This window comes from Argopecten irradians, chromosome 10 (genome assembly GCF_041381155.1).
Source record: "Argopecten irradians isolate NY chromosome 10, Ai_NY, whole genome shotgun sequence".
Classification (NCBI taxonomy): Eukaryota; Metazoa; Mollusca; class Bivalvia; order Pectinida; family Pectinidae; genus Argopecten; species Argopecten irradians.
Window position 1 is genome coordinate 18,663,895 of NC_091143.1, and position 16,371 is coordinate 18,680,265.

At 34.0% G+C, this 16,371-nt stretch overlaps 1 protein-coding gene across 1 annotated transcript; it reads left to right on the top strand.

The window, feature by feature from the left end:
* Nucleotides 1-74: 74 nt before the first annotated feature.
* Nucleotides 75-9,440, top strand: LOC138332587 (uncharacterized). Its single transcript, XM_069280587.1, has 10 exons — nucleotides 75-93; nucleotides 675-805; nucleotides 1,672-1,804; nucleotides 2,183-2,363; nucleotides 3,149-3,321; nucleotides 6,364-6,384; nucleotides 6,999-7,129; nucleotides 7,925-8,057; nucleotides 8,434-8,614; nucleotides 9,167-9,440. The coding sequence occupies exons 2-10, from the start codon at nucleotides 677-679 to the stop codon at nucleotides 9,339-9,341; spliced, it is 1,257 nt and encodes a 418-aa protein (XP_069136688.1). The 5' UTR covers nucleotides 75-93; nucleotides 675-676; the 3' UTR covers nucleotides 9,342-9,440.
* The last annotated feature ends 6,931 nt before the right edge of the window (nucleotides 9,441-16,371 follow it).

Below are 16,371 nucleotides of genomic sequence, written 5' to 3' on the forward strand. Positions count from 1 at the left end.
TATGTTTCGTAAGCAGGTAACTGTCAGTACTATAAAAGAGCAGAGTCTCATACCAAGGCTACACAACATCAAACCCTACCGACAACCCACCAGGTAAGCTATTCAAGTTGAATCGTGCTTCTTTCATAGTTCTCATCGGAGTTGCCATGTCTGTCATGTTAATATATAACATTTTTGGGATAATATATCTTTGATGACGATAAAAATGATCTCTAAATTTTTATACGCTATTGGTAGTCATTAAGGCATTTTTTTATATAGTTGTGTTCCTAGGGTATAAAGTTCGGCAACAATGGAATATAATTTTCATAAAACAATTCAGTTTCAGATATATTCCAACAACAAAGTTAATAATACTCTTCAATCATGATTATGTTTTCTTGGAGTGGTGTCTATAGTCCATGAGTTTTCTTAGCTATGAAACTTTTCTAAAAGCAATTCCTCTTCAAATATGTGTTTTTTGGTATGTGACTTTCATTTCTCACGAACTTTTTATATTCAATCATGTAAGCATATATAATATGATTGCATGGGTATCAAGAGCTTTCCTTAAAGCGTCAAAATATTATACATTGTAAAGCTAATATTTCTCTAGTTCGATGCAGGGGATTTTGACAATTCCTATAATAGCTAGGAACGTTGTTAAAGCTAAACGACGCATTTATTTGTTCCAGCTATGCACTACCTTGTTATCCTGTCCGCATGTGTGGCCGTGGCCAGCTCACTGGTCGTACAACCCTATGCGGCTCCAGCTTTCTGTCATCGTCAACAATGTCCAAAATTCACGGTATCCCAGAACTTTTCGGTAAGTCCTCTCTTTTAATATTTCCTTTAAGAAATATGAACTATGATAATTATTTCTCGCTACCATAGCATATGGGACTGGGGAGTCTTTTCTTTCAGAAGGCATGCCACATTATTGTGTGCACGCAATGTGATGGGTTAGAGAAGAGACTATGTAAGAAATATTGTATAGAAATTTTGAATTGGTTTATAAGGTGTAACGCCCTTTTAACAGCCATGGTCATTTAGGGATGACTTCACATGTGTGCAATATGTTGTGATGTATGAAAGTCTGCATTTTTAACAGGAGAATATGTAACACGTGTTTATTGTTTCAATGTCATACACCAGACACTGCTAAGTAAACGGAGGCAAACTACATTTATGTGCATATATGAATGGACGAACGAACGGGCATGCTATTTTTTCTTCATCAGTAATCTATTGAAAACCATAAGATTGGGTGAATTAAGCTGTAAAAATCGTGCACAGGCTCAAACAAAACTGCATAATGCCTTATAAACATCAGTTACAACACAGAATGTTTGCATTGTTGCAGCAATAGTTCTGTTATGTTTTATGTATACAGAACTGTATTTAGAAGAAAACATATCTGAAGAAGTCACTTTATATTTACTAATATCTAGACCACTACTTGACACCATAGTCTGACTATATGTGTTCATTTCACTGCACTGTAGACATAAATACAATGATGTTGGCAGTACACCCACATTCATTTTGAGTTATAAATCTCAAAATGTTGATAAATGGTGGTGGTGGTGAATAAGGGGTTGCGGGTGTATAATTCGTATTTGGCGCCAATACTTCCAAACGGAATACCACGGGTACAATGCAAATATCCCCTTTTGACTTTAATTATTATAGGGCTACGAGTTGCGACACTATGAGAAATCCTTATGGGTGGCTACCAATTTGACAACTATGGAGTTCACCGACCAAGATGATTCTGCCATGTTTTACAAACTGTTCCATTACATTTCTGGCAACAATACAAGAGGTAAGTAACACGACTACGGCGGCCCTCTCAGGTGTTTTAAACAGTAGGTTATGTAATAATAAATCCTATTTCTATAACAGATTTACACGATAAAATGATATTTCGTCCATGATTTGGTTCATAAAGGATGATAGAAATTGTTTATAGCTCAAGCAATGCACTAGAATTAATCAATGTTTCAATATAAAGTCTCTCGAGGTTGCAATAAGTGGACAAGAACTATAATATTTATACTGGAATCCAGGAATAAGTAATTTGCTTAACCTTAACCTTGTATGCAAAAAAAGTATTACAAAAAAGTTCTTTGTGTAGCATTATTTCAAGCTATTTCTTTTCTTTTTGCTGTCGGTCTTTATTCTACATTGTGTTTACCCGCAGATATGAAGATAGAAATGACAACCCCTGTTATACTGAAGGTGGAACACGGACCTGGACCAACTTGTGAAAGCTTCTTCTATAAACACTTCATGGTTCCATTTGAATTCCAAAACAACCCACCGACACCAACTGACCCCGATGTCTACATAACAGAGTTACCTCCCTTTGACGTCTACGTTAAGTAAGTCATCTAACTTAGTTTGACACATTTCACTGAATTAATGTAACTGTTCACAGTCGAAAGACATACTAACGTCTGTAATATAGACAAGAGATCGCAATGAAATCTTCATGCACACAAAGGATCTTCATACCAATTAATTTACTTAAAGATGCTCCACCGCCGACAGAGCATAAATGATATTAATCTCTTGAACAAAAATTGGTGTTTAATTGTGTATATATATGTTTAATTAACACAAAAAATAATATAAAATTAATTATTTTGCCCTTAGTGCATGCGCAATCAGTACTTAATTTCATATAGGATATAGTGCCACGGAATTTTTTCGGGTTGCAATTAATTATTTTTTATAACTTTAACTTGAAGTAAAATTAGAAGCTCAAACTTTTCAATGGTGGTAATGGTGTAAAGTAAGTAACTTTTGTAACTGAAGAAAAATACTAAATCGTCTGCTCGTGTTTTTGATAGTGAAAAAATATCATTTGTCAGCGGTGGAGCATCTTTAAATTTACATAAAGTTTAGAAATTATTTTGGGTAGAGGAAACAGCTATAAACATCAATGTTTTGAAATCTTACACGGACACCATCAGTGCTTTTTCTTACCCATCTAACAGTATTAATCGAACAATCTAAACATTACAAAACTCGCACGGACAATGGTGGATTTGCATTTTCAATTGTTTATGAAAAATAATGACCCAATAAGGTCTTCCCGGGGAAATGTAATGTAATAAAATATTAATGGAAATAGTATGATGTATCTCTCATTTACCTTTTGTAGAATCTATGGAGGACGGCCATCATTTAATGACAAGATGATGATGATTGAAACTCTGGTGGAAGAAATCGGAAGCCCATCTGCTTTTGAGGAGAGATTTTATTATTTTGCCGGCTATGACGGTCCATACACAATCCGTAACCGACACAACGAAGTATGGCTGGTAGCCAAACACTAACTCACCAACATTGACATTCTTTTGTTATTTCTTTTATTTTGTCTATACATGTCTTTCTGATTATGATTTTATTTTATATAATAAAAATTATAAAAATAAAGACAAGATTGTTGCTTTATCAATCCTCAAGTACCTATGTGTGATAGTTTAGGAATGACATCATATAGAGGTGTAATTTGCATTAGTTGTTCTTTTAAGATACGGATTAATTTTTCATTTCTCTGAAATTACAACTGCAGCCTTTACTTAGACTATTTTGATGAGATAGTAATTAACTGTTGAAGTGGTGGTTCAAATGAAAATATTATTTTCGTTTCGTTTGCATTACTTCAATATAGAAATTATATGTTCAACCATCCTATACTCCAGAAGCTCCTATCACTGTCGTTATATCCATCCCAGGATAATGATTATGTCATTGTAAAACTGAAGGCATTATGCAAGAAAAAATCCTCATTAATCACAGGCCTGAAGAGACTAATTTGGAGATTACAGAGAGCGACTCTTAACATGAAAGCCATATAGTATATCGCTATGACCAAACTACCTGTTTTATCTGTTCATGTTTACTATGATATATCGACAGAACTAATAATAGTTACTCTGGAGCAACAAGGATGATGTTTAACAGTAGCTATTCCTACGCACATATAAACGACACCGTAGATTATTTACTGGTACCACTATATATAATGAAAGTGTTTGCTTAGAAAAAAATAAAAAGACAAAAAATAAAATAAAATAGAAATAGTAAATAAGGAAAAAACAAAACAAAACATAAAAATTAAAAGAAAATAGTAGCAAAGAAGATAACTGAAAATTTCGAAAAAAATGTATTTGAATATAATGTTTGTTAGCAGTTTTCTAGAACTTTGCAAATATATTGATAGTGAGGCCAAGGGATATGCAAAAGACACGTGGAGTTTTAGCAACGAATAATGATAAACAACTATTAACCAAGTGACGTGTAGTTCTGCTTTAACTCATCAGTGATTCTTATGGTGAAAACTATTGATAATCGGGAAATACTCATATAAACATTGTGGGGACATTGACATGGAAGAGTCAACATTTTCATTACCAGCATCAGGTAGGTAGTGTTCCACCTTCGGAGTTACCGTGTTGATTAAGATTTCTTTTATCAATGGCAATTGTGACAAAATTGCATTATGAAGAGTTGATTAGCAAAATTAAATATAAAATATCTTTGATATGTATAGATTTTAATATTTGTATATTTCCTTATGCCCTCAGATATTTCTAGACTACGTTGAAGTACGATGAAGCTCAATATCAATACTCTTCCTATACAGCTTTATCATTTTGGTTTAAATGAATCAAGATTAGAATACAATGGAACTGAGATTCTATGCACTGGTTAAACGTAGTAGATACAGCAAAATCAGTACAAGATACAGAAAAAACCCCAAAGAGAATCAAAAGGGGTATCCCCGCTAAACAAAATGTCATTTTTTGTGTCGCCTGTTGCAGGCAAGAGAGACACTTAGGTATAACTATGTCAGCGTCGGCGTCGGCATTTCCGTGCGATAACTTTAATATTTATTGTCCGATGTCAACCAAAGGATTTGGTATATTGCTTTATATCAATGTAATCGCGGACAATAAATATGTAAGTTATCGAGCGAAAACCATGGATTTATCATCAACCTTTGATATATTGTTTTATATGAATAAGATCTCGGATGAGTTTGATAATGGTCAAAATCCATCAATATTTGCAAGAGTTACAGGACTCGTTAAAACAGATAAATCTATGGTGTCCGCTCGAAAACTTTAGTATCTATTGTCCAATTTCAACCAAAGGGTTTGGTATATTGCTTTATATTAATGAGATCTCGGAGTGGTTTGATACTGGTCAAAATCCGTCAATATTTGCAAGAGTTACGGGACTTGATAACTTCACCTAATTATTAACAATATTTTCAACTGTAAATAACTATTTTTTTGATGCTGTGCAGGCGACACATCGACTTCCGTGGAATTCTTGTTATATTGTGCAATTTAGCCTTGGTGTATACCTCGCGCTAATTGGACGAAGAAAACATTCTTCGCACAAAATAACTACAAAAGTTGATGAGCTAGCATGATGGATGTAATGCCAGTGTTTACTTGTACAACATAAAGGCTGTCATAATAAGGGTTCATTTCGGTCACGCTGGTACAGGTACACGTGTACGTACATTCGTAAGATAAGAGACTCGGGTAGAAATGGCTAACGGACATCAATAACATTGCATCATCACGTGGCTAGTAACGTGACTCCTGCAGACGGACATTAGGTCGGTAACCTTAGATTAGATAAATCTACAGGAAATATAAAAAAAGTACTTATGAGTAATCCAACGTAACGTCTTTTTCAGATAAAATATATCGAAAAAAGGGAAAAAATGAAAATGAAAAATAAATTCAGAACCAAGTTTATAGATCATATAGATTAAGAATCTTCAGAAAATATGAAAAAAATCTTATGAAATAATCCAATATAAAGTTTTGCAGAAAAAAATATCGAAAAAGAAAAATAGATTAAATTAAAAATATAAAGAAGAGGAAAACATGTCAAACGTTTTGACAAGTTTTGCAGTTATAAAAAACATCACAGACACAAAATATCTGAAAAAAGGGAAAAGAATTAAAAACAGAAAGAGGAAAACATGACAAACGAAAAAATAGAATAGCTGATTATATAATTTCATTAGCATCATCCTAATACTAGCTTAAAGTGTTCAACAGAGGAAAGGCCTCAGTACGTTATTCAGAACAAGAATTAAAAAGTAAGATATTGTATAATCAATTTTTTGACCTGCATATCGCCCTTTTTGCGTTGGACACGAGTGAAATACCCGTTCAAGGGGAGGGGTACACGTTTCTGAGCACGGGAGCAAGCGATAAGAGAGACCAGTCACGTTTATTTTGCTTCCCTAACCGAGCAATTTTCTTGATAAGAATTTTGTTTCGTAAGCGGGTACATTCCAGCACTATATAAGAGAGTACCCCGATATCAGAGGTACACAACATTGAACACCTACCGACAGCAAACCAGGTAAGTAATCCTGAAGTTGAAGTGTGTTTCCTTAGGAGATCTCTGAGGATTTTACGGGATAGTATTTAGTGTTTCCTAATTCTGCCCACTATGGCTGTCTCCGTTTAAAATATTTTTCTAAAGGACAAGAAATCACTTTTATGTGATGTTGTAGTTAGTGCTTTTTATTTTGTTGTTATGGTAAATTTCTAAACAAATGTGTTTTAGAAACTGTGAGTCTAACTTTAATCGTATTCTCCCAAAACATACAAGAGTTTGTGTGGGTAGTACATTTTTATTTTGTGTTTCCTAATTCTGCCCATCATGGATGTCGATCGACTTCAAATGCCTTACAGTATTTAAGACAAACATAGGAAAGGGTGAAATGTAAAATGTTTTGGGTCCAGATATGTTTTTGGTCTGTTTTGCTTTATTCATCGTTAGTGGGTGATATGCTGCAATGACCCCATACTTTAATATTCTCGGAACAACGTAATAATTGTCAAGACACATTCCGATCTACCAGCTATACCTCGCTTTGTTTCACTGAAACAACTGCAGTAACGAGAGGGAAGGGAATTTCAGACGGTGTGGTCACTTTGCTTTATTGATAAGACCATATTCCATTGTTATAGTTATGCTGTACCTTGCTATCCTGTCAGTCTGTGTGGCCGTAGCCAGCTCACTGGCCGTACAACCGTCAGCAGCTCCAGCTTTCTGTCATGGTCTAGAATGTCCGAATTTCACTGTGGCACATTCTTACTCGGTAAGTTCAACCTATTAAAAGCTATGATGTAGTGATTAAATCTTTTTTTTATCTAACTATCCATCTCATATTTATATGCATTTGATGCATTACGTGAATACGAAATCGTCATTACAAAGTGGTGGATATCAAATTTTAAAGGTGATAGGAAAACATTTCGCTGTTAGCATTAGATAGGCTTTCATGCATACTTAGATTAGGTTGATATTGTTTCACGCAAATTCTACGTTTATTTCAAAATATGTTATTATCAGGCAATCGGAATTGGGCAACAGGAAACATACTATTCACGTGGAATGCACTGTTTTTCAACTGTTCATATGAAATCAACGTAAAAAAAATACATATAGATAATTTGATTGACAGTTATTTATTGACAACACGATCTCTCCATGACATGTGGACGATATGGATTAAAAAAACAACATTTTTTTAAATATCTAATTGACATGTTGTTTATATGAAATATCATGGTATTGATTAGTTTATGAGGATAGCCAAAAAAACCAAATGTGAATACGTAAGAACAAAGATGATATGACGCACAATTGAACAGAATGCTCAGAGTAAAAACGTAAACTGCAGTAGTCAGACTGGAGGGCAGATTGACAGCAACATTTGAGGGGCAAATCATTCTTACTCCCCATTGTTTTAGTCCCTCAGTACTGACGGAGCGAAACGAAGAAGGTAGCTCTGATAGGTCAGAATAGGGGTAAATAGAATGAAAAGGAAAGTGAAAGTGTTTTTACAACTGTTATTATATATAATGTATACATATGAATTTGATTATTGTAGGGCTACGAGTTGCGACACTATGAGAAATCCGTATGGGTGGCTACCAATTTGACGACTATGGAGTTCAGCGACCAGGATAATTCTGCCATGTTTTTCAAATTGTTCCATTACATTTCTGGCAACAACACCAGTCGTGAGTATCACGGGGTCTCAATCTCAGATGTAGATATCTATCTACTTAACTCATGTAATAAATCATTTTAGATAACTGGGCCCAGTTTCAAGAAAATTCCTTAACTTTAAGGAATTCTTTAACTTCTTTAACTTAAAATTCCTCAAAGAAAGCAAAACAGAATTAGAGGGATATTTGTGCAATGTTTTCCTATGGATAATTTTAAGTTACAGAATTCTTTGAAATTAAGGAATGTTGTTGTAAATTTACCATTTTCCCAATATTATGAAACTAAACAATTATTAAATTCTTAAAGTGCTTTTTGATTTTTTTTCTCGTTTTAAAACCTAAATAATTAGAGTTGTTCAATAGACTATCGATTGTTTTTTGTTAATAGATATGAAGATAGAGATGACAGCCCCTGTCCTACTGAAGGTGGAACACGGACCTGGACCGACTTGTGAAAGCTTCTTCTATCAACACTTCATGGTTCCGTTTGAATTCCAAAACAACCCACCGGCACCAACTGACCCCGATGTCTACATAACAGAGTTACCTCCCTTTGACGTCTACGTTAAGTAAGTTTCTATCTGATAATTCAAATATCACTTAGATTAGTACATGTATATAAACAGAATGTTATTTTGCGCTTTTTCTATTTTTTATATTGAATTTCATTTTAGGGAGAGTTTGTCTCATAGTTAATAAAATATGCCATTTTATGATCAATAAAATGAATCCTGAAATGAATGAGAAAGGTGAAGCGTATACCGTTTTGCATTCAGACTTTACTCGTGTTTCATTTCAATTGTTTAAGTCATGTATTTTCTTTCAAAAAGAAAATGTTCTTTCGTAAAAGCTTAAATGAAATCATTATTCAGTATCATAACCAGATAATAACTAAATATGAATACATCTTACAAATAATAGCTAAGCATGACTGCTGCATCATTTGTAACGTGAAATGTGAACAAGAAAGTAAATCACATACATAAAACAAAATATTGTGTGAAAAAAAGAGTCCGTTTCAAAATATTTGAGATATTTTAACAGTTACCCCCCTTGCAATATAATACTAAGATTAATTTTTGAAAGTAGCATATCTTTATGAATAACGCTCTTAATTGTAGATCCTTTGGAGGACGGCCCACATTCGATGACAAGATGATGATGATTGAAAATCTGGTGGAAGAAATCGGAAGCCCATCTGCTTTTGAGGAGAGATTTTATTATTTTGCCGGCTATGATGGCCCATACACAATCCATAACCGACACAACGAAGTATGGCTGGTAGCCAAACACTAACTCACCAACATTGACATTCTATTGTTATTTCTATTATTGCATTTTGTTTTTATTTCCGATTTTTCTTTTTACTTTATAAAATAAAACAACAAAACAAAGGTGATATCGTTACATTTTCAATCTGCAACCACCAAAGATGTTCAATGCCTTTCTATTGTGAAATGTCGTGACAACCTTATGATTTACTAATCTTACTATCAATCTGATTACTGTAAACCAGACTTGATTTCGTGGCTACTTACTATATCATAAATATTAAAGTTTTATCAGTAATTGTATTTGGCAATTTGAACTAAACGGTGCTCATGTATATATGTTTAAAATGTTTACCCGGCGATAACTTTTTTCGATTTCTCATTAGCCTCAAAATGCGCGAAATTTGATCGCGAAAACAAGTTGGTTTACAGTGTCTGATCATATGTACATATTGTATTATTATACCTCACTTTCATTTAAAATGTTCTGATTGGATTAAACTTGATCACATGACATTGAATAAGTTAGACACCTCCCTTGAATTGGGAGGCGAGGGAAATAACCCCAAGGAAATAATCCCTCAAGGAAATAATCCCAGGAAAATAACCCATCGGAAGCTCTGTGCGTGACCGGAAGTGAACGTCGTCTGCATCGTTAACCATCAATGGCAACGCTGTTGCCTATTTTTTTGCAGTCCGACGAATTAAGCAACGTTGTTGGGAAACATATGAGTTCTTTAACTAGACAAATAACAAACTTCCGAATTCATTTATGAAAATTCTAGATATATGACTCCACAGAGGGCCATTATTGTATATTATCTGTTTATATGTAGACCTCAACATTTACATCGTTTTTCCTCAACTAATACCACTAGATTAACTAACGCCTATGTTTCTTAGAGGAAAATTAATATAACAGAAATTTTAAACGTTGTTTATCTTTATTATTCTTTCATGAAAGGACAATAAAAGGAACCTTCTTCCTTATATTGAAGCTATTTATGCTTATCACATTGATCTTAATCTAAAAACAAAACATACCGGAAAAAACAAACATAAAGTTAACAAATAGCAACTTGTAGCTTAGATAGTGAAAGATCGATTTTTTTCTTCATATTTTGGAAAATTCTCATTAAAAGTTCCAAAGTTTGTTAAGTTTTATTTGATGATTGGTAGTCTGTTGCAATGGTTAGTTACACTGCACAGAAGACGATGAAATTGGTGATTGGTAGTCTGTTACAATGGTTAGTTACATTGCACAGAAAGATGAAATTGGTGTTTGGTAGTCTGTTACAATGGTTAGTTACACTGCACGAAGACGATGAATTGCTGATTGGTAGTTTGTTGCAATGGTTAGTTGGTTAGTTACACTGCACAGAAGACGATGAAATTGGTGATTGGTAGTCTGTTGCAATGGTTAGTTACACTGCACAGAAGACGATGAAATTGATGATTGGTAGTCTGTTGCAATGGTTAGTTACATTGCACAGAAGACGATGAAATTGATGATTGGTAGTTTGTTGCAATGGTTAGTTGGTTAGTTACAATGCACAGAAGACGATGAAATTGATGATTGGTAGTCTGTTGCAATGGTTAGTTACACTGCACAGAAGACGATGAAATTGATGATTGGTAGTCTGTTGCAATGGTTAGTTACATTGCACAGAAGACGATGAAATTGGTGTTTGGTAGTCTGTTGCAATGGTTAGTTACACTGCACAGAAGACGATGAAATTGATGATTGATAGTCTGTTGCAATGGTTAGTTACACTGCACAGAAGACGATGAAATTGATGATTGGTAGTCTGTTTCAAATGGTTAGTTGTACTGCACAGAAGACGATGAAAAAGTCTGCTGCTCATTCTTGATGGGATTTCTAGAGCTATCACTACTTACTATAATTAACTCCTATTTGTGTTAGTGACATTAAGATATACTAGTCACACTATTTGTGAAATACATAAATTAGCGAAAATCATCTATTTGGTTGTAATTTTCATCGCAACTTCAAAATTATATTCAATTAAGGTATTGATATAAATATTTCTTTAAAAAATAAAAAAATCTTGCATAAATTATACATAAAAATATTTGGATAACAATCCTTTTTATTCATTAATATTAATTACTACAATTAAGTGACAGTCAATTTTTAAGATTATTTAAGAAACATCGACAAATATGTTTTGCTATACACTGATTTGTTGTAAAACACACTGTATACATCACTAACCACAATTTAAACGATAGTAGTTTTGCTTTCTGACTTCGAAACGTAATAAAACCACCATACTGGAACGCGACTCATTATTACTTTTTATAACCCTTTTATCGTTTTATGTAGCCTTTTTGGTAGCGCAAATTTAAAAACCTGATTTCTTAATCCGGGGAATTCCCATGGTTCTAGATAAGTATGTTTACTAATCAATCAGCTTACTGTGTGACCAAAATAAACAATATAAATAAATATAAATAAATAAAGTATATCAGAAGTTTATAGATAAAGCCCCTTGTAGTATTATCTATGTCACGGACTTGCAGTGAGAGATGTTTGTATATGATAAATACATAAACATCACGACTTCGTGGTTTATCGATCACTATTAATCACAAACCAGGAAGTTAAAGCTGCCTTATCAATGTTTGCTTTAAGTCTATGAACATTGAAAAAGGATCATCAAAATAGTTTAACTTTAAAGTTGACTATCCCCAAATGTCAATCATTTCCCTAGTTCGAATGTTAATACTTCCGGTTATGCGCATAAGTTTAAGTCAGGCATGTGGTTATTTCAAACTTTGAAATATTTATATATTTTGATATTATAAGCTTTTACGGAACTTCAAATTAAGGAAATCGAATAACATTTAGAAGTGTATCTAGCATGTTTTCTATTCGTTGTATTTGGAACTTCCGTGTTCCTATATTGAGTGAACGTATTGCTTAGAAGCGATCACGGTTGCAACCTCGATACTCAAACAATTACTAAAACTATCGTTATATCCACCACTGCACTGTGCTATAATAAAAAATGGAAAATGTTTTACTAAAGGCATTTTCATCCTGTTATATGTGTGTCTAGTTTCAGCTTTGTTTATCTTCAGTTATCGATAGATACATTTAGCCCTAACATCTCTAGTATGTTTATACTAACTTTACCTTACTACAAAAATATTATTTAGTTTTATGATGACCTCAACATCCCAAAAGCGTCGTATAATGGTGATCATATCATCTCTAAACAGCATAGAAAAGACTGAGCAGAGGTATGGCGTCTCTTGGATCCATAAGCAGTCTAAGATGGACAAAACAATGGTATGGCGACTCTTGGATCTTTAAGGAGTCTAAGAAGGATAAAGCAGAGGTATGGCGACTCTAGCATCCGTAAGGAGTCTTAGAAGAATAAAGAAATGGTATGGCGACTCTAGCATCCATAAGGTGTCTTAGAAGGAGAAAGAAATGGTATGGCGACTCTTGCATCCGTAAGGAGTCTTAGAAGAATAAAGAAATGGTATGACGACTCTAGCATCCATAAGGTGTCTTAGAAGAATAAAGAAATGGTATGGCGACTCTAGCATCCATAAGGAGTCTTAGAAGGAGAAAGAAATGGTATGGCGACTCTAGCATCCATAAGGAGTCCTAGAAGGAGAAAGAAATGGTATGGCGACTCTAGCATCCATAAGGTGTCTTAGAAGAATAAAGAAATGGTATGGCGACTCTAGCATCCATAAGGAGTCTTAGAAGGAGAAAGAAATGGTATGGCGACTCTAGCATCCATAAGGTGTCTTAGAAGAATAAAGAAATGGTATGGCGACTCTAGCATCCGTAAGGAGTCTTAGAAGAATAAAGAAATGGTATGGCGAGTCTAGCATCCATAAGGAGTCTTAGAAGAATAAAGAAATGGTATGGCGACTCAAGCATCCATAAGGTGTCTTAGAGGTATGGCGACTCTAGCATCCATAAGGTGTCTTAGAAGGAGAAAGTAGTTGAATGATATAAATCAACTAATTTCGACTGTTTTCACAATGCTTTGAAAATCGTTACAAATACACAAATCTTCATAATACTTTATTGACCGGTCAATAGTTTGACGTGCGCGTAATTGTTGTCGTCATAACCACCAGGTGCCGAATCCAAATGTTAATTCTACGAAAGTCTTTCACTCAAGAAGTTTAAGATTGAGGTTAATGTAAGAAAACAGTCATAACTATTTTTCTTTGGTGTTAAGACCAACACTAAAAGCTGTTTCGCTCGGCCTGCAACATCTTGGGAAAAGAGTTGAAGAATAAGACATGGTACAACTGTATATTGTCCCTAATATTCTAGAAAGTCTTTTTTTAATCAATGACTTTGATATGCCTTTGAAATTTAAAATCCCTGAAGGCAATAAACATACGAAAACATATTGAGAAGAAGCAAAGAAAAAAAGTTAGTCGTTAGGTGATATTCGAACTATTGCTTTGCTGCTTCGTACATGGTTCCTAAATATAGTCTTTATCAGTTCCTTTAATAGTTATTTACTTTACGGGCAAAAACATAATTTTGATCTTTTCAAGGAAATAAATTTTTGCATTTGTATTTGTATTGGATTATTTGATTAAAGTTCTACTACTACTTCAAAGGGCTATCGAACGGCGCGACTGGATCGTAAATAAAACAATATTGACTTACGAAATGCATACTATTTATTGTACATGCATGTATTTATAACACAAGATATAGAATACGGCCTTGCACTGCTGTTAGTTTAGTCTAACGCTTGAGATATTATAATTCACTGACTATATAGATTTTTTTTACATTTGATGAAGTTTATACTAATTTATTTGTACCGAATACATTTTGTTTTTTGTTATGAAGTTGTGCATTATCCTAATTTTGACTTTGGTTAAAAAAGTATTATGAATATTTGAATTATTCGATTAGATTGGTTGTAACAAACATTTTTATTGACTTAAAAGTAAAAAAGTAAAATCATCTTATAATCTAAAAAATGAATTTTCGTGTAGATATTTTCATGATTTCGCGCAACATTTGTTGTGATCACGAAAAAATTGATCCGTAAAATATTGAGGAATGATTGAACCACATATACCTTGAAAACCAGATCATTATTTTTAAACATGATTTGACCAATATAAGTTAAAATCGCGATTTTTTTAACCGCGTAAATAACCGGCTGTACGATATAAGGCTTAGTCTGAACAGAATTTTATATCATGGAGCTTTACCACAGACAGATAACTGTTAACCTAGAGTACACTCTGAGCTTTGTTTTATAGGTCCATAACACCAAAAAACCTATTCAAGTAAATCCTTTCGTCAACACTAACATCATCAAGAAGAAGGCAGGAGTACGCCAAACTGCAGCGTAAGCGTGCTTGTCCTCAAAATACATATTATAAAATAATTTCATACTGGAAGATCATGTTCGGATTGTAAATAAACTTATGTTTACTTGTTAGTCGTGGTTTGCATACATTAATGAATTGATATAAGACCTGAAATTATTTACAAGCTAACTTCAAACTCACGATTTCTTTCTGCAAACAAATTCACTAAAAAACATTATTAAAAATTAAGCCGAAAGACTTTTTTCTAAAAAAAAACGTGAATACTGAATATGATTTATACAGTATTAGAACAGAAAAAGGCTTTATGTATATTTGTATAAATAAAGACTTACATGATATACATTCTGCTATGCCTAATACTAATAGTATGACTTTTGCAATATGCGTGATAAGTATAAGCCGTGACTTTTCCCCTCGAAACATAAGAGAGTTTATATATATTGTTAACAATATACAAGCAGCATAAGAAAGTACACGTTGAAAGTGAGACATGGAACTTAATTCAATTCTTTTATTACTTTTGGCCTTTCAAATACTTCTGTTCATCTTCATCAGGTTGGTAGTTATGTATAGCATTCGTATCTTCGGCGATTAAGGACTTCTTTACACGAGAGCTCAGTAGAAAGGTAATCAACAAAATATTGGTCTATTAAAATCACTACATACTATCTATCATCCGCGATACTCCAGGGGTTCCGATCACTTACTATCTCTACAGCCCTGGACTATATCATAGTGAAATTGAAGGTAGCTCAGCGGAAAATATTTGAGCAATCACAGGCCAGGAAAGATTTCCTTTGAAGACTAGAGAGAGAGAGAGCGACGCCTAACATCAAAGCCACTCAGTCAAACACAGTGTCCCGTTATGCGGCTCTTTTGATATACATCAAAGGATTAGGCATTAGGGTGATCGGGTGGTGTAGTTGTTAATCCACTCGCCTTTCACCTAGCCGGCCGGGGTTCGATCCCCGGCAAGGACGTGAAAAGGTTAGGGGTCACCTGCCCGATCACGTGGGTTTTCTCCGGCACTCCGGTTTCCTCCCACAACTAAGATCCCTCGCGCGCTTACATCCGGGCCATCGAGAGTGATTTGCATAAGTTGTATAACTTGTTTCGTAATCGATGTAAAATAAATAAAGTTCATATATATTTTATATATATACATCAAAGGACTTTTAAAATTACCTGTTCTGTTATGTTGCCTCCAGTTTTTCTATGAGATAGTGCAGGGGTGTAGAGATCGTCAGTGATCGGAACCTCTGGAATATCGAGGATGACTATCTATTAGGAGTTTAACAGTTTATTTTACAGTTCAGTGTTAATAAATGCCTTCAATGCATTACACAAAATTTAACTAATTAAGTGAGTCTTTCGATTGAATATTGAACACGGACAGCCCTTTTAAAAAGAACATCCTGTCCTATATAACATTATATGTGTGCCTTATGTGCTCTTATAAGGTCATATATTGCTTGACATATTACCAAGGTTGTTCTAGATCTCCAATAAACATTAGATCCTTTAGCATGGATGTGTTTGATCAGAAAATTAGCACGATTACTGTTTGTGTCCAACCTGTTCGAGATGACATAACAGATACGATATATCAAACTGGCCAGACGATATCACCATCGGTAAACATTATCGCTATTAGGTTTTCGGTGATAAATTTCCTTTTGTAAAGTGGTAAGATAGGAAGT

What these genes read in the sequence shown, in the direction of transcription:
- LOC138332587 (XM_069280587.1), top strand. Translation starts at nt 677, where the DNA reads ATGCACTACCTTGTTATCCTGTCCGCATGTGTGGCCGTGGCCAGCTCA. An exon ending in CGGTATCCCAGAACTTTTCG is followed by an intron (nt 806 to 1,671) that starts GTAAGTCCTCTC and finishes TAATTATTATAG; the next exon opens with GGCTACGAGTTGCGACACTA. An exon ending in TTCTGGCAACAACACCAGTC is followed by an intron (nt 8,058 to 8,433) that starts GTGAGTATCACG and finishes TTTTGTTAATAG; the next exon opens with ATATGAAGATAGAGATGACA.